This window comes from Cavia porcellus, unplaced genomic scaffold (genome assembly GCF_034190915.1).
Source record: "Cavia porcellus strain 051 isolate PalLab524CR breed Dunkin Hartley unplaced genomic scaffold, mCavPor4.1 scaffold_28, whole genome shotgun sequence".
NCBI lineage: Eukaryota > Metazoa > Chordata > Mammalia > Rodentia > Caviidae > Cavia > Cavia porcellus.
Window position 1 is genome coordinate 38,309,747 of NW_026947511.1, and position 24,329 is coordinate 38,334,075.

Sequence of the window (24,329 nt, forward strand, 5' to 3'; positions counted from 1 at the left end):
TTCTCATCTGTAGAAGCAAGGAATAGTTAGATCTACAATGAAGGTCACCCCCTGCAAGGATTATGTAAGCAATCACATTGTTTTATGATGTTCATTATGGGGCCATAACTCATACATCTCCCTGATGGGCAGCTCTGAATCACCAGTGGTGCAGGCATGTCTGTGCCATTGGGTGGTACAAGTCACCCAATGGGACAGTCATGCTTGCACCACTGGTGATTGAAGCTAGCTGGAACTTGTTAAGGGGCTTGCCCTTGCTATGATGACATACCCAAGCCAGGACACCATACAGCACCATAGCTTTGCAGGCTGAACATCCAAACAGCATAGCACCAGCTTTGGTGAGAGATCCCAGGCTGAATCACACAGAAGCTGGCATCAAGGTAAGACAGGAAGCCGGAACATAACTGAGGTCCTATGAGAATCATGTTGATCCTTCCCAAGGGCCTAGAAATCCCTGAGGAGACCCCACTTCTGAACGGGCCCGTACTTCCCAATGTTACCATCCTGGGGACCCAGCTTCTAGCACATGAACCTTTGACATATGCTCAAACCATAGGTTATATAACCCAGAAAGAACTGTATAAACATCAGTCATCGCTGGTGTTGGTCAGCATCTCTGAGGCTGAGTGGAGGGGCATCTCATGTCTTGGACAGAAAGGCAGCACAGGGAACAGGGAGCCCACACGGCACTTTTTGCCTCCAGGGAACATTAAGCAATGCCTACTCACATTTTTATTGTCACAGCTAAAGGGTGGATACTCCTGGCATCTATTGGGTAGAAACCAGGGACAATGCTAGTTCAAGCTAAGACACAAGCTAAGTACAAGCTAAGACAGTTCTGCCAGAGAGAGTGGCCTGGCCCAGAATGTGCACATGACAAGGCTGACAGATCCTGGTTGAGAGCATGGGTTGTAGCCAGATGCCTGGTTTTTATTTTTGGTCCGACCCTCACCAGCTATGTGATTTCAGGCAAAGTAATGATTTTTTGTACTTCCCTTAGCTCATATGTACATGAAAAACTTAAGAGAAGGTATTAAATAAGTTAATATTAGTAAATATCTAGACGATAGTAAGCATTAAATTCCAGCATCTGCATCCTATAAGGTATTTCCCCACCTAAAATCTCTTCTCCCAGGATGGTCTCCCAGGGAGACCACTCTTAGCTCCTAGGGTTCCTTAACTACACAACTTTAGCTAAGTCTCACCTGCCTCATTGGCACAGTTAGTCTAATGTCACTTAAAATCTGCACACTGGATGCACAACCTGGAAGTGTGGCCTACTTTGAGATGTGGCCAGGAGCCAGGCAGATGAGTGGAGAGGAGGCAGAGCTGGGAAGGACCAGTTACCCACCCGCCATCCTCTTCTGCAACCTTTGCTTCTACTGTTTCATGTCCCTTTTGATTTTCCCTTCTTATTCAAGTCTCACATCTCCAGCCTCCCAAAACCATCATCTGCTATTTTCCCAAGAGCTCTTAAGGACACAGTTTTATAGCTTCTTACTTCTTAAGGGCATCTTAAAATAAAGGTCTGTGCATGAATAGTACCAAGCCAGACCAGAAGTCAGATATTTCTTGGGTAGTGGTTCCTCTCCTCCGATAGGATGCTCCGTGTTACTAAATCTCACTGAGCAGTGGGAAGTTTCTGAGGCAGGGCTTGGATTTCTCCATGATTTATCTCCTAACCAAGCCCACAGGCTTATCGGTATATTTACAGCAATACAAGAGCCATTCACCCACCGAAAGGAAAGAATAAAGTCTCCAGCTCCTATGAATGTAGAATGCAGACTGTTCTGAACAAAATGGTTTTAGTTTAAATATTTCCCCCTTGGCTTTCTCTTTCCATGTATCTTTTGATAATCCAAGCCCATTCTTCAGGCTCCTTGCATTCAGAAATTTCACTACCACTCCTCTCTAGGAACCTAGAATTTAAACAAGAATCCAGTGAGGACCCAGAAGCTTGCATTCAATGAAGGGTATCCTGAAAAGCAAGATCATTTGGGGGCTTCTTACAAATCACCCATCACACTGGTTTTCATTTTTCTGAGTCCTCAGATCAGATATATCCCAAAGCTCCTGTGCTACCCTAAAGTCACTGCATGGACCCCTGTAGTCTGTTCAAACTGGGGCGCAGGGGCACCAGTGCCACAGCACTGGTGACACATAGCATGATACTAACTGGTTTGTGTTTCTGTTCCTTAAATAGCTAATCAATCAGGGACAATGCCTTCCTCAGAAATACCTTCTCTGCTGCCCACAGAAATTTGCATGGAAGAAGACAGAGAACCCACAGAAGAAGATAGAGAACCTGTGGTTTATAAAAAGCAGGGAATATTTTTCTATCTACTTACTCTTATGAAATAATTTGCAGATTTGGAATTATTACTGGGTAGAGGATTTTTTTCCTTTTTTAAATTTTATTTAAAGAAAGACTAAATAGACAAACAGTGAGACTGCAAACAGTTCTGTTCAACTATCCAACAAAAACTTAGTAATATGGTTGTCAATCCTATACACTTAAACACACATGTAGTTATCCATATCTTCAATAATGTTGAGATTGAACAAACCCAAGCAGGCTAATATCACTCTGAACAAAGAATAATACTATTGCTGGGTTTCATATTATGACACTCCAGGATCAGCACTGGGTACTATAGTGTCTCTTTTTCTTCAAATTTCTGTTCATTTCATCATGTGTTATAAGATCAGTTCTATAAACTGTTTATAGATTCTACACATGTATGAGTCTTAACATGTATTTCTATCCTTTCTATATTAGAGGGAAAAACAAAACAAAGCCAGACAAAATGAACCATATTCCTATAAACTCATGAAATGAAAAAAATATATAAGACCATTGTACAAAGAGTTCTACCATGGTTCCTGTGTTGTCTCTTGTTATCTCCAATAGAACTGACTGTATCATCAGACATAGTATAATTGAATATATCAGTACATAAGAGTATTAATAAAAACAGAACTTTGTATATAGTATAAAACTTCAAAAGTAGGCAGTTATCAAACTAGAATGTGTATTGTAGAGTCTTATCTTCAGTGTAGTTGCCTATACTCTCAATCATACATGATACTATCAATCATATCAGTTTCAAATAAAATCTGTTGATACCAAACATCAATTAAACAAACCATATTTAACTAATATGAGTCATGATAAAACAGTGTAAGTCATACAGGACTCCAGATTAAGATAATAGGAAATTAAAGATGATTACTGTGCTATATCCTGATGTTTTTGGGATAGCTGTCTGTGCCCTCAAATGTAATGGAAGTAGACAATTGGGACAGAATAAAATCTATCAAAAATAAAATAAAATCTATCTAAGCAGAGTGGTGCGAGTAATATGGGTTTTAAATCCTGATACACTATTAACAGTATCTCCTGCCATCTTTTTTGAGACTCTCCCTCCCCTTTCACTTCCCCAGGGTATGCTGTGCATTTTTGGGTCTGACCAAGACCTTTGGTTTTAAATTGGGGGGAGTGGGGAGCAACTTGCTATTTATCTAAGTGGTTCTGAACCTTCCCTCTCTTGGACTTGATCTCTAACTGTATTTATTCCTTTACCTATTAAAGCCTGTCTTTCCAACCTATCCACAAATACTGGTCTAGTTGCATGTATTACTCTCTGGTTCTCTGTCACATAGAGCATTGTTTTCTCATATTTGATTTTCAGTTCATGGACTCTTTTTCATGTTAATTATATTTCCTATAAATAGCATCTCAGTGGATCCTGCCTCCTGATCTACTCCACGTGTGGTTCTTTTTTTTAAATTTAGTGTATCAAGGCCATCTATATTAGAGATTATAACCAACCTTCTCTGCCTCATTTCTGTTATGCTTTTTTTTTGCCGTCAGTTGTCTGCTTATCTTCTTCATTTTGTTTTTGGCTCCATTCACTGAGGCTTCTCTGCCACTATTCCTGGAATCCTAGTACTTTTTTCTCTCTCTAGAATGCCCTGCAGTGTTCTTTGTAGAGTTGGATTGGTGGTTGCAAATTTCCCAAGTTCCTCTTTGTCTTGGAAGCATCTTGTTTCTCCATTAATTTCTAGAGACAGTTTATCAGGGTACATCAATCTGGATTGGAGGTTATTTTCTTTCAGGGCTTGGAATATTTTGCTCCAGGCTCTTCTTGACTTGACGGTTTGTGTCGAGAAGTCTGCCATTATTCTAATGGGCCTTCCTTTATAGGTTATCTGTTTCTTGGCTCTAACAGCTTTTAATATTCTGTTCTTATATTGAATTTCTGGGATCTTGATTATTATATTCCTGGGATTATTATATTCCTGGGTGTAGCTCTATGTTGGTTGTAAGTGGCTGGAGTTCTGTATGCCTCATACATCAGAATATCATTTCCTTTTCCTATGTTTGGGAAGTTTTCCTTAATTATTTCTGTGAATAGCCTTTGTAGTTCCTTTGTTTGTACTCCTTCTTCATTCACATACTTTATTCTCAAGTTGTAGATCCTCTTGTCATCTTCTAGCCTTTGTATTGTTACTGCTTGTTTCCTTGTTATTTTTAAAAAGTTTTTCCTTTTGTAATCCCACATTGAAAAACTGTCCTCCAGTTTGGATAATCTATTCTTAGTTTCTTTCAAGCAGATTTGGCATCTTTCCATAGAGTTTTTGATTTCCTGGTAATCTCTTTGAATCTGCTTCATGTGTTCTATATTTTCTTTATATTCTTCATCAAATGGTTCTCTCCTTTGAGTTCCCCCCTTCTTCCATCTGTGTCTGCTTGAGGGGTTCTTATCATGTCTTTTATTAATCTTCTTATATCTTGCTTTACTTGGCTAAATATTTCACTTTTGAACTCATCTATGAGGTCCTGACTATATCTCTTTGTGTCTACTGGTGCCGTGTCTGACAGTGCATGTTTGCTGTTCTCATTCTCCTTTGTATTTACCTGTCCTGGGTCAATGTTATCAGGGTTCGGGCCTGGGGACTTTTTGTTGTTGCTTCCTCTTCCCATCTTTTTTGGTTCTTCCAGGAGGCCCCAGTTTCTTTCTTTGTTGGTTACAATTCTTCTGAAGCACACTGGCTAGGTGATCCTTCCCCACTGTAGTGTGCTAGTGAGTTGCAGACTGGGGCAGTATATGCTGGCCCCTCCCCTTTGGAACAGTCAAGCTGCTGAGGCCTGCACTGTATTACTATGTGCCGCCTCCCCTCAGGATCAGTCAAACTTCTGAGGCTTCACTGTGTTAGTGTGGTTAATGTGCGACACCACCATAGGGAATTGATTTCACATAACCTATTGGGTCTCAGCCAGGTCACATGACCCAGGCCTAGCTCAATACACCAATCCCGTTCAGGAAGGGAACAACTGACTGAAGTCACTGCTGCCCCTTGTACTTGCCAGTCCTTCCTGGTCCCAGAATGTTGTCTGCCAGAGACCCCCTTTCTGTGGAATGGCTCCACTCCCGTCACTCACCACAGGTCGATGCAGGCTCCCCACCAGTTCAGCTCTCTGTTCAACTGGCCAACCCCCAACCTCAGTGTGACTGCGCCTCCAGTGAGTCGAAGCAGCGGGACCTCGGGTGTCTTGGCAAGTTGCCTGCTGCGATGGGAGCACTGAACCTTTAGCTGTTCCAATAATAGCACCAGGACTGTATGTTTGATTGGTTCTTCTCACTTTAGTTTCTTCTTGGGATGAGAGAATTCATCTCCCTCTGTTCAGGGTTCCCCATGCTGTATTATGTTGAATTCTAAGTTGATTATGTTAGGGAGCTTCTGTAGCCAGCTGTTATGTATCTGCCATCTTTGCTCTGCCATGTAGAGGATTTTTGTTGTTGTTGTTTTTATTTTTGATTCTTTGCTTTATTTATTTATTTGTTTGTTTGTTTGTTTGTTTGAGACAAGGTCTCGCTGTGGAGGTCAGGCTGGCCTTAAACTTGCAGCAGTCCTCCTGGTTCAGCCTCCTGAGTTCTGGGATTTCACACCTAGCTGGGGTGGAGTTTTGTACATTCATAGCTCATCTCCCCTCAGAGTTGACTTTATGAAATAGGTTAAAAATACCTCATTACAAAAGATTCCTGGGCAAATATATGCTATGATTTTATAAAACTGAACCGTTTGGGCAGGATCAGAACACATATACACATACACTTATTTTTAGGTCAAACTTCAACTGAACATATGACTTGTGTTTTCGGTTAGCAGCTAGGTGCCTCTGGGAAGCAGATCTGCTTTTCTGTTTTGTTTCTGCTGCTGCTGGCTGCTGCTTTTCCCCTTATTCTCTCTCCTTTTCATCCTCCTTTATGGAGAACTTTGAAAGACCAACATTTCCCTTGTTGGAATTCTGTTCCTTGGGGTCATTTATTATATTTGCATTTTAGTAAAAGAATTAAATAGTTACTACTAAAATTTGAAATCTATGATTCAGAAAAAGATAACTATACAAAAACAAATGTAAGGAGGAAAGAGGGAGAGGCAGAGAAAGGGTTTTAGAGCCCAAAACACTGAAGCAGGGATTCTGGGCCACACCCATGATGTAGCCTGCTTTTAAACAGCCCTTAGACCAAGAATGCCTTTACATCACAAAACGGTTGTGAGGGGGGAAAGGAGAATTTGCAAAGGACTTAAGTGATTACAATGTTTAAAATATTTACTATTTGACTAAACAACAATATTAGTGAATTTCTGCTCCTTAGCATTTCTTCCTTCCTGGCCCAGTTATCTGTTTATGAAAATTAGCATCTTTTTTATAAAAAAAAAAAACCTAAAACTCAGTAAGTACACATCCTTGTGATTTTATAGCTCAACAACTCCCAATGAGTCTCCGTTGCCAAGGGTTGGCTGCCCGAGCTTTCCACAGTGGGCCTTTTAATATCTCCTGCCACTGCTTGTCCACGTGGGTTTACCTGGCCTTGTCATAATCCAAACCAAGTTTGTCCTTCCTAAATTCATTGTTAGACATGTCAGTCACTCAATCTGGAATCACTCCAACTATTTCCACTAACAATAAAATGAGCCAGCAGAAAGCTGCTGCGAGTAGCTGGCTGCCAGATGTGGCAAACCATTTATACAGAAGCCTGATTTCACTTGATGACAGTTTTATCCTCAAATAATAAGGAGGGGCAAAGTCTGCCACATTGAATGAGTCAAGTGTGCCAAGGGGGAGGCAAAGTCCTTGGGTTCAAAAGACAGCAAAGTGTGGAATCTAACAAGTTAACTTAGCTCTGGGTCTTTTGCATTCCTGTCTTCCCATTCACAAAGTCACTCACACATCTCGAAAATTCTATAAAGCAGTTACCCGACATGATTCATCAGGCCCAGGTTCAGCCACTTGGCACATTCACCAATCATCACAGGCTAAGAGCAATGGCAGAAGTGTGCAGGGCACTCTGGGAGTTCAAAGGATAGCCAATGACGGGGCAGAGCGAGAAGGAAGAGACTTCTGAGTTTGGCTCAGGAAGCCAGTCAGAGTGAACAGGAAGCACTCAAGATTTCTTCCCCGGGTTATTTCATCTATAGCTGCCACATGCCCTGGGAGGAGGAAGTTTTATTAAAAGGACTGCAGTGATATTTCTTAATTTTTTTTCTCACTAGACTGCATGGCTTGGCAACAGAGAATATATGTCATGAATCTTGCTTTTTGGGATTTTAGTCTCTTACTGTAAGTGATAAATCCAAGTAAAGTATGTATCAAAGGGACTGTAAGAGTTCCAAATTCATCCCCATGGTATTGCTCAATTGAGAACTAATCTTTTCAAGGAAAAAACATGCTTGGCTGTAGATAGATGTAAAGGATACATCATTGTGGCAGCTTGAAAATACAAGCTAATGAATTGCTTTAAAATGGGCCATAGGATATATTGGAGAAAGCAAGAGTTTAAGAAATGTATGCTTTAGAGCCAAACTTACTAAATTCAAATTCTAGCTCTGAAATATCCTAGCTATATGAAATGGGCAAGATATTTAATATCCTTGGGCCATTTTTTTCAGCATAAAATGGAAAATAAATATACCCACCTCACTGGGCCAACATCCGAATTAAATAAATGAAAACTACTTAAGTGTCTGATACAGACTTTGTCATTGTCAACCAATGCATGTGTCCCCACAGAGAGATCCCGCCAAGTCCTATGGCAAATGATGTCTCCCAGGTCCTAGGGTGCCAATGGTGTGGATGAACGGAGTGCACTGAAGGTGGTGACCATCTTGGAGGTTCCACATGGCCCATCAGTGAGTGTAGACTGCACTTGCATGTCTCTTCTGAACGGATGTTTTCAAAACCTGTCCTAGAGCTAGAACTAAAATACAGCAACATGACAGTCAATGTCACAATGCAAGTATCCGAGGTAACTTTGCAGGTTCCTACACTTACTGCCTGACAGGTAATACCTGGGGTTGGGGGAGTGTGCTGAATCCTCAGAAAGTTCACCTATTTTCATGCATGGGCAGTTGATTTTACCTCTGCCTTCCTCCAGGCCCTAGCCCCTCCCTTCTCATTCTGCTGTGATGAATACTCAGATATAATACACAGGAAATCACCCACCAAGGTATGAGAATCCTGACATGGTATTAGTCCTGTCTGCTTTCTTTTCCTGGCCCTGTTTATGCAGAGAAAGAGTGGTGAATCCATCATCTGAGGGTAATCGGAGTTCTGACACAGCCTCTTTGACATAATCTACAAGGCCAGAGGATTTAGCTAGAATTGCACACAAAATCTCTGTACTCAGCTCTGGGCTACAAACATAGCACTAGATGTTCTATTCAATAATGCTGTGATCCTTAGCAGAAATTAAATGCCACAAAATGCTTTTATAATCACAGGAGCTGGCAAAATTGTTCTTTTCAAAGGACACAGCAATAGAAAGAGGGAGAGGAACACATCACACAGGGTTAGAGTCTGAGTACTTTCCAGGTCGTGTTTAGGTATCTAGTAAAGGATTCTTTCTCGGTGTCTGTGAGGGGGTTTCTGAGACAAATTCGCTTTTGGATCTGTCCTTACTAATGTGGGCAGGCAGCATCCAATCTGGCAAGGGCACAAACAAAAACACTGAGGAAGTAAGGCTTTTCTCTGAATCCTGGAGCTGGGACATCATCCTCTGTTGCCTTTGGACACTGAGTCCCCTGCCCCCGGAGCCTTTCATTCTAGAACTTACACCAGTCGCCTGCCCTGCCCCAGGCTGTCAGGTCTTTAGCCCCGTACAGGGAGTTCTACCATGGGCTCCCTTGTAGTAAGGCCCTGGGACTTAGACTAAACCTCTTCACTGGCCTTCCTGGTTCTCTAGCCAGCAGACTGGCACAGTCTCCTCACCCACCGAGACCCACAGTCATGTGAGCTGGTTCCCATAATGAATGTCAAATAGATTATGTCTCCCATAGGCATTTTTCTCTCAAGGTCCTGGATTCATACAGTAGGTGACCTAATCTGCAGTGACGTTCCACTGGCGGATGGCGGTGTGAACTTGATTTGGCTGTGCCTCTGCCTGCCCCTCCCTCTGTAGAGGAGCTGAACATTTCATAATGGATACTTCTTGGGGACTCAGCAGGAGGTTGTCAGCCTGTGTTTGTCCCTCTGCCTTACTGAGAGTGCAATCCACTGTAAACCAACATCCTGAATGATGTGGGACACAAGGACGAGTCCACAGCCACCTGTGGGGAGGACAGTATCTCAGCTGGATGCCTGCAGATGGATATTATGAAGGCTTAAAGTGCTGGAATACTGCGCCACCTGGCACCACTGGCGATGCAAAAAATGATCTACTCAGCTCTGGTCCTGTCACCACCCCCTCTCAGGAAACTTCCAGCTGTCCCTGCTGCCCCAGGATAGACTCACTCCAAGTTGGGTGCCCAGTTTTAGGATTTTCCTGGAAGAAAATGACTTCAAGAACAACATTCTTAAGGATTTTGTACCTCATATGCATTTGTAGAACACAAAGGGTATTCAAAGCGTTAGCAAGGGCTGAGCTGGAACAGCCCATGAGCCATGTGCCACTGGGGAAGAAAAGAACCAGCTTGAGCACATGGAACCACCCTGGTTCACCTCTGTGCTAGCTTTGCCTGTTTTCGGTTTTCTCTAAAGTTGCTCCCTCTCTTTACAAATGCTCAAAGCACAATGCCTGGGAGCTGGGCACCCTGGCACACAACATCTGTAAACCCCGTGCTCTGGGAATTTGAGACAGGAAGATTTCCAAGTCCAAGCCCAGCCTGGGCAACTTAGCCATTTAGCAAGTATGTTTCAAAATAAAAAGTGGCCAGGGAATGCAGCCTAGTGTGAAGGCTCTGAGTTCCATCCCTAGTACCACATACACACAAAAAAAGATCATGCCCATCTGCATTCCTCCCCGCATTCTCCCCAATGAATTGTGCTAACCAGTGTGCGTCAGACAGACTTAAGCATGTGCATGTGTGTAAATAACTAACAGAAGTGGGCTAGCATCACTTCTGAGAAAAAGCTTTCCAGGTGAGAGATTAATTTCAAATTATGAAACTGCAGCCATAAGGAAGGACAGGGACCTTTTTGCATGACACCTCTGCCCTCTCCCTATTCAGAAAGCCACCTGGGCAGTAGAAAGCAGTCACAGCCTACTTTTCACATTCATTGAGTTCAACACTAATCTAAGAACTCAGTGCACGCTTAAGCTTGCAAAGGATATTTACGCCTCAAATGCAAATGCCCAGAGCAAAAATGATTTTCCATCTGGGAACAGGACAATATTTGCCCACACACTACTCTGACAGTAAATCTGCAGAATAACAATATCCACAAGGAACCAAAACTTCCAAAATAAAAGTGAAATTCACCAAACTCGGGCATCTAAGGGGTGGGATGTGCTATACCATGAACAGAGAATTCTGTTGTGACTTGGTGTTTTTACCCCGGTTTCCTGTCTGGCTTCTTCTAAGAAGATGTCTTACAGAACTGGCTTCATGCCACACCCTAAGGTCACATCGCTTCTGTGTGCGCTGCTACATCTTGGACTGATGCGATTACTCAGCAAAATGACGAGCAGTTCCAGCCTGCCATCAGAGTGGGCTTTTGCTTGTCATTTCCAGAGTCACTTCACAAGGGTGAACCCAGAAATCAGCATAGCTGAGCCCCTGCACTGTAGGATCCCATGTCCTGCACGGAGACACCAAATGCAGCCTCCCAGACCCAACACTGCCAGGTCTGACTCATAAACTCTGGTGGCTTGGAATGAATGTAAAGTAGGTTTTTATTTTTTGCAGCTGTTATTTTTTGAGGTTTAATTGCCATACAAGAGACACTTGCATTGTAGTTTAACATATCTGATACTGTTAGCCACTTACCCACTATTACAAGCCAGGTAAATTCCCTGTGTACCTTCAGAGCCAGCCCCTTTCCCAAACTCCAGCTCCTGACAGCCACCAATCTGACTTCTGTTCCTATCCTTTTGTATTTTCTAGGAAGTCATATAAATGCAATGTCATATAGGAAGTTATGCAACTGGCTTCTTTCATTCAGCAAAATCCTTCTCATTTTCATCCACATTGTTAGATTTCAATGCTTCCTTTTTGTGGCTCCATAGTACTCCATTTCCAGATATACCACAACTTATTTATCAGTTCACTAATTGAGGGACATGTGGCCTGTTTGTACCTTTTGGTGACTAGCAATAAAGCTATTATAAAAATTTGCTCTTAAGTTTTTCAGCTGACATTTGGATTCCTGGGTTGTAGGAAGAGGATACATTTACCTTTAGAACACCCTTCTAAACTGTTTTCCATAGTGGCTACACCATTCCCACTAGCAGTATGTAATGGCTCTGATAGCTCTGAACCTTTATCAGCACTAGATGTACTCAGTTTCCTTGATTTGAACTATTTTAATCATTTATGAACTCTTGATTCCGGGCCATAGAATTGAAGCTCCTACTAGTTGTGCACATGTGGATGAATAAGCTTTTCAAAATTCACTCTCACCTGGAACCTTGGAACCAGGCTTCTTACATCTGTAATTTGGTTAAAGTGAATTAAAGCAAGCCTTGTTCTAAAGGTTGGCATTTTTCAATAAGGCCAAGTAAAAACAAACACACAGGCAGAGTGGGATCCCATGTAACAATGGAGGAAAGAACTTTGCTGCCAGAAGTGAAGAAGCCCCCCGAAACCCCCGAGTTAAGAAGAGATTGTGCTCCTTCCTTACGGCTCTGGGCACTTCTGGCACCCAGGATGTGATGGGGCCCTGAATTTTCCTTTATTTTTCTTTTATTGATGTGGCCTGATTTTCCTTAAATAAGATTTTATTTAAAATCAAGTACAAATAGATCATTAGGAGTTTACTAGTATGGCTAAGAATTCTTGGCCCAAGGCTGTGAATTATCTGTAACTCACATTTTACTCGTTGTTTTGAGTCTCTGCTGAGTCCCAACAAGTGAAGATCTGCTGTTTACAATGAGCAAGGTCAGCTCAGGACCCAACTCCCAATGGGTCCCACCTGGGGCCACTGAGTGCATGGGACCCAGTTTTCAGAATGTCTTATAAACACTTAGAGATGGACTTTCTTTTAGTTTGGTTATTTGTGGTAGAGTATACTAAATGCAACCTTAAAGGTTTTTAAAATTATGAAGTAATGCACGTTCCCTCTCATGGGTCTAGTACTAAAAACAAGAATTTGGTACTACTGGCTATTTCATAAAGAACAGATCTTATCCCACATTTAGCCCCCCCCAAAATTTCATCTACCCCAAAGAAGAAGATAACTGTAGGGAACCACTCAAACTGCTTCAAAGCTCAGGAGCATCCAAGAGCACCTGAGGACGTGACCACACTTGTCTAACACAGGCACACAGTGGGATGCAGTTATACAACTGTAACTTAGCACAGGTAAACATGCATGCACTAGTTAGAGTAGTACTATGTAAGAATGTATACATGAGATAGTGACCTGTATAAAACTTTTTCACTAAAGATGCGGACGCTTCTCTGGCTCTGTGTTCCTTGCTACCTGTTGTTGTTGCTGATGTTCTGCATACGTGTATTCTTTAACCTTGAAACCTCACCCACAAAATTCCCCCTTGGGCCAATAGAGTGGGCCAACAATAACTCAGCCTTCAGATTAGACTTCCTTGGGGGTCTTCAAAAGGCAGAAGGACTGCCCCACCCTACCTCACCCTGCCCCAAAACCCAAGGGAAAAAAGTTGATACTGCTGATACCCCATCATTCAGATACAGATTACTAGCTCAGCTGTTATTATACTAATTCAACAATATATAAACTAAAATCCCAGTCACAGCCAGTAACATTTTGTAGCTTGTGCAGCCAGCCAGGCACAGATGTCTTCCATTGCAGCAGACATTTGACCAGATTGAACCAGGTTTGACCAGATTAAACCGCTATTAAACCAGATTTCCCCTAGAAGTGGCAGGCATTGTATTTCTTTTTTTTTTTTTTCAGGCATTGTTACAAAGCTGCAATCTAGGAGGCAGCTGACGCTAGCTCAGCCCTTGAGAGCAATTTTTGCTCTGCGACCACTTTAACATCTGCACGTTGAGACGCAGGTCTCAGGGATGGTAGTAGACACAATCTTAACAGCTTACATAGCCAGACCCTGTGTCCCCTTGTAGTTCTGTAATAGTCAGTGACCCATGTGAAAGATAGGTTTGTCTCATTCTGCTAAGCCTAAGTTGTTCTGGGAGTGTTTTGAGAGAACACAGCGTTGGACTAATTGGGAGAGATAAGCACTTACGAGACTGGACCACCTCGTTCTGAGTTGGAGCCATTTCAAAGGACAGGACTTTGGGAGCTTAGAACAATTTGTACCACTTCACTGTCTTTGGGTCTGCCCAAACACAGAAACCAGCCTCTCTCAACCTCCGCCACACATGCTGGAAACCACAGATCCAAACTGTACAAAGCAAAGGCCATGGCAGAAAGCCCAAAAGCTCTTTGGGACAATACGACCCAATGAGCAGATAGCGATGGATGGAGTTTGGCCTGTCCCTCCCCTGGAGGCTGAGAAAGAAAAGGCTCTGACCCTCCTCCACTTAATTATGTTTGCCCTGTTTAATTAACAACCTGTGTGCTTTACAGCCCAGCACACCAGATAGCCACTGCCAGACCTGTTCCTGCTTCCTCCAGTTAACCAGATATTGAGACTTAAACTGTCACCAAGCAAGCATCATCAACCCCATTATAGATGGGTTCTGTCCCGCTAGGCTAGAATGCTGACTGGGAACTGGAGAGATGAGGTCACTGTTCCTGCTTGTGGTAAATACAGGTGGGCTCAGGCTAGCAATTGTGCACCCACCCACATCCCCACAGGCCTAAAAAAAATAATAATAATACTGAACACAAAGAAATTAGAACAATAAATTCACTCCAGGCCAGGAGAAGAAGAAATCGCGTCCCTAGAAAACCAGAAGCAGAGAAGATTTCCTGAAAGCAGAGCCAGGCCTGAGCACGCGTCCTTCATTTCAAGGGCGGTACAGTAAATTCAGGCTGGAGGAAGAGTCCACAATCACTGCCGGACAGCAGCCTGTCTCTGCCTCCCTCTGCGCAAACCTGGCTCCGCTGGCAGAGGACACTGTCCGCCTCATGGATCCAAACTGCAGACAGCAGGTCAGCCAGCCCTGGATTGCAGAGCTGACCAGATTAGCAAAGCCTGTTTAAGGAAAAGCAGGCGACACCTGTAAGAAAAGAATGAAGGGGGCGCCTGTGCGTCCCCGGAGTGAAGCTGATGGTATGTTGCCACCAGTGTGCGACAAGGAGGCCATCAGTGCTCAAAAACGGCGGTATGGGACACCCCATCCAACTGGAGGGCAAACCCTGCAGAAGCGGGGACCCCCACCCAGCTTCAGGGCCCCCCATCTCCTGGGACCAAGTCCTCGCGCTCGAGTGCCCCATTCCAAGACCTTGTCTTCCTCCAGGCCCGCCCTGCGCTGACGACAGGCGGCAGCGACTCCGGGGGTGACCATTGCGCTCAGCCAATGGGAGAGCGCGCGGGGGACGCGGTCAGGTGCCCGCGAGGCTGCGCAGGTGCAGCGTCCCTGAGACAGACGGCGACGCGGCGGGTCGTCCTCGCTGAGACTGCTACCCGCGGAGACAGGTAAGGGAGAAGGCGCCCTGAAATCAGTGATCCCTCAACCCACCTCCGGTGCCTGGGCGAGTGGAAGCCAGGATCGTACCTGACGCCGCGGCCCTACGGGAAGGAGCCCAGCCCGAGGAGAGGCAGTTCAGCAACCCTTTTCCCAACCAATGTATGCACCCGGCCCTCTCCAAGAGCCGCTTACCCGCAGGGGGGCACGCCGGGTCCGGCTCAGCAGCAGGCCCAGGCCTGGCCTCAGAGGCGTCCCTGTTGGAGAAGAGGCAAGGAATCCGCTGCCTCCGAGCCTGCCCCTACCTCCTGTCCCCAGGCCTCCAGCAGCCCCAGTTCCTCGCCGGCTTTATTTTGCCCAGTTGCCTCCTGTTTACCATCATTACGGGATGAATTGGCAGAAATCAGGTGTTCACCTAGTTACTGTTTTAGCCCCAAGTTATGTGGGTGCTGCCACCTTCCCTTTCCTTAGGAGGCTGGAGAGGAAACTAGGGGAGAAGGCAGAGGGAGAAGGAACCATCACGGGTCGCCAGACATGTAAGCAGGTAGATTTGCAGTACCCTATTATAATTCTAGATTGCAGCTATTTCTGATGTTGCTTCCTGAATCGGAAAGAAATGTATTGCCACTGAAGAGTTTTTAATTTTAATTTTTCAGGCATTGTCCTGAGACATGTAAAACAATTTCAGCTTACTCGCTATCTAGTTATGGGGAAATTGGTTTGAAGAGGAAAGAGAAATATTGTCCTGAGCTGGTTTACACACACACTTTGTACACCAGCGTGGCAAGCTGGTCTGACGATTTCTGTGACATAGCAGGGCGAGACAGGGTCGGTGTCTGAGGGTTAAAACTGTATGCCTGAGACTGGAGGTGCAGCTCAGTGGTAGAGGACTTGCCCGGAACACCAGGCTGTTTGTTCATATCCAGATACCCAGCATCACAAATAAATCTGAAAGTTTCATTGTGTCAAGTTAGAACAGTGCCAAAAGCAGAATTCAAAACATCTGAATTTTAGCGTGCTTAAAAAAATCTTCCTCGATAGGAAAAGACTTGAAATGCAGCCAGGTGGGAGCTGGCATGTGATGTTTATCCCTACAGCTTCTGGAATAGAATATAAGCTTTCTATTAAACTTGCAGGTTAAAAGTAACAACTTACATCCCAAGAAATTTCATCCTGGGAACTTGTTTTTCTGCACATACTACTGATAACATGAACTGCTGACTAACTGTAACGTTAGGAACTCTGACATCCATTTCAGAATCGTTTCTGTTTAGTTACAGAAGTCTGTGGTTTCATTACTAAAAAATGAAGACAGATTATGTTTCCCAACCATACTTGTAAGTCACACACGTTATTTTTCCAGCTTCCTGTTTTCCTCTTTTTTGTAGTATCTCTTACCATGAAGAACCAAACATACACATTGACTTTGAAAAGCAAAGTATGCATGTGTGTGTTTTGAGGACTATTATTGGATTCACTAATGATACTTTCTTGTTGTCACCTTCCTACAGTCTAGCCCTGCTGAGGAGTAGGTTCACAGCTAGGTGACACTATAAAAGATTCTGGTCAAAAGTTGAAACATTATTTGTAAACCTGAAACGCTATATGTACCCTGAACCCTTGTATGTAAACTATATCACATTTTTAAATGCTTTGGGGAGCTCACTGAAATAAAACTGAAAATATCTTGATGACTTTTTAGAAAGTCAAAAATGATTTAAATGCAACTAAACTTACTTTTCTTATTCACGCAGGCGCGGGTCTGTTGTTTGACAGAGTCCTGATGTAATGTTGTTCTTCCAGACTGACAGGGAGGACGTGATTGGGAAGAACAGCGCTATCACTTTCGTTTTGGGGTGAAGTACACAAAATAAAATCATTGCCATTGACCTCTTTATGTTTATTCTACAGATTGTTTTACACTGAGCTGATCCAGCACTTTGAAAAATGACTTCCAAGCCTCTCTCCGTGTCTTTCACGATTGTGATACTAACTCTTTCAACGACGTTCTCTCTCCAATCAGACCAGCAAAAGGTTCTACTAGTTTCATTTGATGGATTCCGCTGGGATTACTTATATAAAGTTCCAACACCCCATTTTCATGATCTCCTGACACATGGTGTTCATGTGAAGCAAGTCACAAACATTTTTATCACAAAGACCTACCCCAACCACTATACCCTGGTCACTGGCCTCTTTGCCGAGAATCATGGGATTGTTGCAAATGACATGTTTGATCCTGTTCTGAACAAATCTTTCTCCTTGGACCACATGAATATTTATGATTCTGAGTTTTGGGAAGAGGCCATACCTATATGGATCACAAATCAGAAGGCAGGACATGCCACTGGCTCAGCCATGTGGCCTGGGGCTGACGTAAAGATTCATAAGAGTTTTCCAACTCACTACATGCCTTACAATGAGTCCGTTTCCTTTGAAGAAAGAGTTGCCAAAATCATAGAATGGTTCACATCAGAAGAGCCCATAAATCTTGGTCTTCTCTACTGGGAAGACCCTGATGACATGGGCCACCAGTTGGGACCTGATAATCCGCTCATGGGGCCTGTCATTTCAGATATTGACCGCAAGCTAGGCTATCTCATACAAAGGCTGAAGGAAGCAAAGCTGTGGGACGTGGTGAACCTCATTGTCACAAGTGACCATGGAATGACCCAGTGTTCTAAGGAAAGGGTGATAGAGCTTGACCAGTATCTGGATAGAGATCATTACACCCTGATTGACCAATCTCCAGTAGCTGCCATTTTGCCAAAAGAAGGTGAGTGCAACGAGGCCCAGAGCTGATCTTAGATCCATCTGGCCCCATCTAGATCCATCTGTGTGAGTGAACAGGGACTCTCTGCATCTGTGTCACTGAAGTACACCTGCCTGTGTCATGGTAGTGCTCTCAGACCCATCCTGAGGCTCCAAAAAGCAAAATCTCAAGATCTGGGATTTTTTTCCTAGAATATTACCATTTATGCCATCTATAGTTTATGGCAGTAGCTGTTAACTTTTGGGATCACCTCCCTTTCTCAGAAAAAATGAGATGAAAGGATACATACAAAGTGTGGGTACAATTCCGGTGACGTCATGAAGCCCCACAAGTCTTCTGCAGACCCTTGATGAGGACCTGTTTCATAGGAAAGCAGTAGAGTAAAGAAAGAGCTTTTGTCAATCTGAATTTTCCTTTTTTATAAGGAGAGATAGTAATAACCCCAGTAGTAGCTTTGTTTTAAAGACAGGTAAAAGTTTAACACCCCAAGGTCACAAAATTGGGGGTAGAACATGACTCAGGCCCAGCCCCTTTGTAGGGCCACTCTTAGGCATAAAAAGAGAAAACAAATTTTGAAAAGCTGGAATATCTCACAAATGACAATTCTGTGCCACCGCGAAGCAGGAAGAGAATCTTAAGAAGCCATGGATGTGGGGCTGGGGATTTAGCTCAGCGGCATAAGCGCTTGCCATGCAAGCAGGTGGTCGTGAGTTCGATCCCCGGTACAGATAAAAAGGAAAACGACAAAAAAAAAAAAAAAAAAAAAAAAGAAGCCATGGATGTTAGAGTAGGAGGGTGTACATGGACTCAGGTTTCAACAGCTCACAAGTATGTAAGAGTTGCCTTAACCCATAAGCTGCCCTTACATATGATAGTGGAGTTTCCTTCCTGGGAAGTGGGAGCAGGACAGAGCCCCAAGGATGCAGCTGAAAAACAAGGACCAAAGCCTGTGTCCAGGGTGGTGCATGTAGACCCAGAGGCTTCAGTATCACAGGTATGGGCCCCAGCTGGTTCTCAGCCACCTCCTCGGCCCATGACCTCTCATCTGTCCCTGCCCTCCAGACACAACAATCCGAACCTAGCTTTTCCTTTACTACTGAGTGTTGCAATCCCCTAGACATGTCACTTAGTGTCACCAATGCTTTGTGTGCATGTGTGCATGTGCATATTGAAGGTTTTAGAGACCAGGGCATTCTGGTTCTACAAACAGCCCTCTCCATTCTGCCAGATGCCTTTACTTAGGATGGAAGTGATTATTTCAGTTTCCCTGTAAGATACCTCTCCCAGGTGCAAAGTCCTCCTGGGTCTGGCTCCCCTCCCCCCAGGGAACCCAAGGCTGCTGTCTGCTGGGTGGGGCAATGAGGGTCTTGTTCCAAACACCTCCCTACCTCTCCTTTAGGTAAACTTGATGAAGTCTATGAAGCACTGGCTGATGCTCATCCTAACCTTACTGTTTACAAAAAAGAGGAGATTCCAGAGAGGTGGCATTACAAATACAACAAGCGGATCCAGCCGGTCGTGGCGGTGGCTGACGAAGGGTGGTATATTTTACAGAATAAGTCAGATGAATTTCTGTGTGAGTATGTAATCGTATTTCTTCCCATTCTGCATCGGTTTTTGCTAACATGGAGGCTGTGGATAATACAGCAGTTCACCTGCTGATCTTACACTCTATCACTCAATTGGTGAAGGAACCATGTGTGCTGATACTTACTTATCTCTAGAAATGTTTGCTTTTAGGCAGTGTCCTTGATGTGTACATAAGAAATGTAAGGGGCTGGGATGCAGCTCGGTGGTACAACACCCACCTCGCATGTGTGAGGCCCTGGCTTTGCTCCCAGCACTGAAAAAGCAATGTACAAAATGTCCCTGTAGATAGACCTGGACTCCTGTCCTACTATGCTTATTAACTAAAAGGAAAGTAATCGCATGGCAGTGCTAATTTGTAGTGTATTTGTGACTCAAAATAGCAGATGTGTACAGGTGTGTGATTTCTGGTTCTGAAAGTTTATAGTATCACTAGACAATGACCTGCAAAATAATGTTTAACCATGTCAGGGGAATTGTTTTAAGAAAGCCTTTAAAAATAATTTCCTTACCATGAGAATAACTTTCACCTCAGTGTGTTCTTTCCACGCACTGTGCTAGTCACTCTTATGTTAGTGGGATGCCTGTGGGAAGATTCATGGTTATCAATTTAAAGGTCTCTAGAAATTTAGGGTTTTTTATGAGCTATACTTACACGGTAGAGTGGTCACCTTTATTTTTTTGAAAGCACACCTCAGTAGCATTCCTGTTTCTATCATGCTCATTTATTCAATAAATAAATATTGGCTCCTTTAGTTCTCAGCCAGAGTTCTGCAAGATAATGAAATCCTAAAGACCAAAAGCAATGGTTTGCAAAGTGTGTTCCCCAGCCAGCGTACCTGAAGCACCTGAGAGTGTCAGAAACTCATAGTCTTGGGCCTGACCCAGCAGTGCTGAGTTAAGAGGTTGTGAAGGCTGCACCCCGTGATCCAATTTTCCACACTTATAAGGCATTTCCATACAGTGAGGTCTGAGAACCGCTGACCTTGGACATCCATTACCAGATGCTGTCCACTGACTCAGGCATGCTAGCAGGCGCCACCTCTGTAAAACAGAGTCCCTAAGAAGAGGAAAGTTCTCATAGAGATCATAGTGATTTTATTTTAAATCTGATTTTCTAACAAGTACAAGAGTCTTTACCTTCATGACCCACAGCCTAGATCCCACATCTGACAGAAATACAGCAACCATTCAATCAATTACAAATGATATACTGGTATATTTCTCAATGTTGTTAGCAATTATATTAACATAAGACCCTGTCAGGTAATACTATCCAGTCATAAGGTCACTTATTTTTACTGGAGTAGACTCAAAAGAATTATGGCATTTAGAGTGACTTCCTTAGATGGGTTTTGCTGAGCAGATTTCAAGTTTCCAGATACCGGCTTAGGATTTTCATTTTCTGTATTTGTGTTCCGTGTCATACTTCAACACATCAGGCATAAGCATTAGAGTTGACGCACTTGTATTTCCCTCAACACCTTTGAAATAAAGGTGTTTGTTTTCCTAGTTGCTGTCCATACTTGCAAAAGGCAGCATCTATTGGACAATTTCCATCCCTTGATTTTCTGTCTTAAACCAACTTCAGAAGATGCTGGAAGGCTTTCTTAAGCAGCCACCCTCAAGCACACAGTGCTAAGCTGGACCCTGATCAGAGTCACCCCAAAAGTGATTTTTCCATTCTACCTACAAGTCCTGACCTTTACTTTTTAGTGGCAGACTATAGATATCACTAAAGGTCTGACTTTGCTGATGTCTTTTTTCTTTATCTATTGTGTTTTTACCTTTCTTAGCAATAATTATGAGTTTATTATTTTCATGATTAAGAGCGCCATTATCTTTAGAAAAGTCACTGGACACAGTAGCTATCCAGTAAGTACTGGCTGAATATTAGTGTGCCAGCCACCAAGCTGAACAAAACAAAAATGAGAACAAAATAATTCACTCTCATGTCCCCCGACATGGCTCAGCTTTGCTCTCTCTGCCCTTCCTGTTTCTTTGGGGAAGAGCTGCTCTGTGGGAAAGATGTGTGATCCTTTGACCTTTTGTTTCCTGAACTATGGGGTGACAAGACCAGAGACTGTAAAAGATTATTTTATTTCAAAATCAATTTAAGATCAAATTTGCACTGAAATTCAGAACTTCCCCATACAACAATTAATTTCTGTTACAACGCCCTCTAAGTGGCTAACTTATGCATTTTCTCTTCACAGTAGGCAACCATGGTTATGATAATGCATTAGCAGAAATGCATCCAATATTTTTAGCCCACGGTCCTGCCTTCCGAAAGAATTTCACAAAAGAAGCCATGAACTCCACAGATCTGTACCCCCTGCTGTGCCATCTCCTCAATATCACCGCCCTGCCACACAATGGATCCCTCAGCAATGTCCAAGACCTGCTCAGTTCTGCAGTTCCAAAGGCAATTGCTTACACACAGAGCACGACCCTCCTGGGGGGTGACCACCTAGGAGAGCTTGGGCAAGAGGAGTCTTACCCTTACTTCCTTGGGGTCTCTCTTGGTTGCATTATAGTGATTGTATTTTTTGTCATTTTCATTAAACATTTAATTCACAGTCAACTACCTGCCTTACAAGATATGCAGGCTGAAATTACTCAACCATTACTACAAGCTTAATGCTTCTCTTGAGAATGGAATTGCATATTGGAGATTGCACAATTATGTCAATGTTTCAGTTTCAAATTCTAAAAACCAGTTTCAGGTATCTGCAGAGGCCACCAAGTGGTTAATACATAGCACACACATGCACACACACCAAAACACTTGTCCCTGCAGAGCATTAAAAACATGAGAGTATTTTCCCCATATTCTCTCTCCGTTAGGGATAGACAAGTCCTGTTTTTATGTGACCTTAGCACATGACATACATATTCAAAGACTTTGCACTAAAGTACCTTATTGCACTTTACTCTTGGGTGAGTTCTTTGAAATGCACTTTACAAATAGTTCTGTTTTATAACGGGTGAACAATTTCTTGCACCCATGTTGCAGAATACTTGTATTTCATGGAATTTCTAATCATTCCTGAAGAATGTAGGACTCTCCTTAATTTGGTAGAACAAGAAGAAAGGAACCTGTTGAAATCAATGAGATCAACTTTGTGCCCTGGGTTTGGAGGGACACATTCCCAGCAGCAGGCCGCATCTGTGGGTGTCTGTCATAGTTCTTTCCAAAGGATATAGGACTTCATTTACGTTTTTTTCTCCAAAGAGACTTTCATACTGACAGCCTCACCATAAACATTATTTCTCTGATAGAATCCAATGAGTTATTGCTGTTCCTGCTTAGTCATGTACTCTGATTTTTATAATAGGGAAGACTCCATGATCAGAGGTTTCTTTTCCATGTAGCCCAGCAGTGGCCTGAGGAGCGGAGGTCAGACACCATCTCCACAGTGTTTTCTACTGTCTGTAATTATTTGCTTCTTTGGAAATTAAATCTCTGTTAATCACATTAAAAATCATATGAGGTAAAATGGTGTTTGGGTTTCATTTTGTTTTTTTGGGAGTATGTGATAAGAGAACACAAACATCTTTCAGATTGGGACCTCTGCAGATCCAGAATTGTACAAGAACCCAAACCTTTCAGGTAAAATACAGCCACTCCGCTCTTGCAAACTGCTTCGTAGAATCTGGAAAAACAATTAGGCAGGACCTCATCTGAGATGTCACACTGTACCCCGCACAGCAGCAGAGGGTTCCCAATGAAAAAAATTCATGACATAACTCTTAGTGGTAACAGCAGCTGAGATCATTGAGCCCTGTTTCAAGAAATATTTGAATCTGCACCAGGCAGGTGCTTATTGAAATCAAAGACGAAGCCACTTCCACCAAGACTTCTGTCTCTTGGGTGGTAGTTTCCACCTGCCTCATCATCGCAGGTTCTCCAGTAAACCTAACAACATAAAGCTGGGTTTTAGAGCTCTAGGCACGTGGCTGGGAAGGAGCAGAGGGCTGCATGTGGTTTCTTAAGAGGAAGAGGAAGCCGTGGTAAGAAAACATTTCCTTGGGGCGGAGTGGGGTGGTGGTGAAACAGATGCATGGTCCGTAAGCAATACCTCAGTCTTCCTGCATATTCATGTACCTGTTCGCTAATAGACACAATGGCCTCTTTCAGGAAAAAGGAAGAATTCGATGTGAAAAGCAAAAGTGACATAGTTAACAATATAACTGAATTTAAATGCTGCCTAAAATTAGGTGAGTTATTTTTTCATTTATTTTACCATTCAATTCATTTAGGTGAGTTATTTTTAACTGATACCAATGGAGCTTTGCACCTATTTTATTAAAAACCTAATAAAATTGAGTAACTGGAAATGGCTTATAGATTTTTAAAGGTGGGAAAGTTATGTGGTAAGCAAAGTCTGGACTCTGATTAGACTTCAGAGAATGTGTGAGCTTTGTGCTGAGAACTCACATTAGTGAAGCGTTACTGTAGTGACTTGAGGACAAAGTTAGCCCCTTTTAAAGCATTACCATCCAAATGCTGTCTGAACATTTAAATTGTCACATTAAGTTCACTGCAGAACTTGCTATTAATTTAGTAAGAACGTGCACTCTGTAACAATGATAGCGTTAACATTCTGAAAGGAGACTTGACTCTTGAATGTCTTGTTTTATGTACCTTCCGAGCGAGCGGGAGAGGACCGTAGGAAAATAAACTGTTAAAAGGTTTCTGGGAAAATCTTACATTCACAACCCTTTGATAGCTTGCTCACTGTTTGGCTTGCATGTGTTCATGGTCAGGCTTTGTTTGCAGTGAACACAAATTAGCTCGTGGCAATAAAATTTAGACCAGCTGATCTTGCTACTTGTAAATAAGAAATTTAAAAGCCAAAGGAACAGCTCTCCCTCTTTTCCCCTTCCCAATTTTGCTCAATATCCTCCTCCTTTAGTCATCCTGAACAATTCATTAGTAGGATTT

The 24,329-nt window shown here is 43.1% G+C and overlaps 1 protein-coding gene and 1 long non-coding RNA gene across 3 annotated transcripts in view; one reads left to right on the plus strand and one right to left on the minus strand.

Annotated features, from left to right (window-relative positions):
- The window catches only part of LOC134473675 (uncharacterized), a 69,417-nt gene extending 53,945 nt beyond the window's left edge, over positions 1 to 15,472 (minus strand). For both annotated transcript variants that reach the window (XR_010044049.1, XR_010044048.1), the window contains exon 1: positions 15,217 to 15,472. This is a non-coding gene — a long non-coding RNA (uncharacterized LOC134473675). The remainder of the gene's footprint in view (positions 1 to 15,216) is intronic.
- On the plus strand, positions 14,877 to 22,881 carry Enpp5 (ectonucleotide pyrophosphatase/phosphodiesterase family member 5). The gene is made up of 4 exons (XM_003473828.5): positions 14,877 to 15,032; positions 16,933 to 17,797; positions 19,194 to 19,370; positions 21,598 to 22,881. The coding sequence occupies exons 2-4, from the start codon at positions 16,969 to 16,971 to the stop codon at positions 22,020 to 22,022; spliced, it is 1,431 nt and encodes a 476-aa protein (XP_003473876.1). The 5' UTR covers positions 14,877 to 15,032; positions 16,933 to 16,968; the 3' UTR covers positions 22,023 to 22,881.
- The last annotated feature ends 1,448 nt before the right edge of the window (positions 22,882 to 24,329 follow it).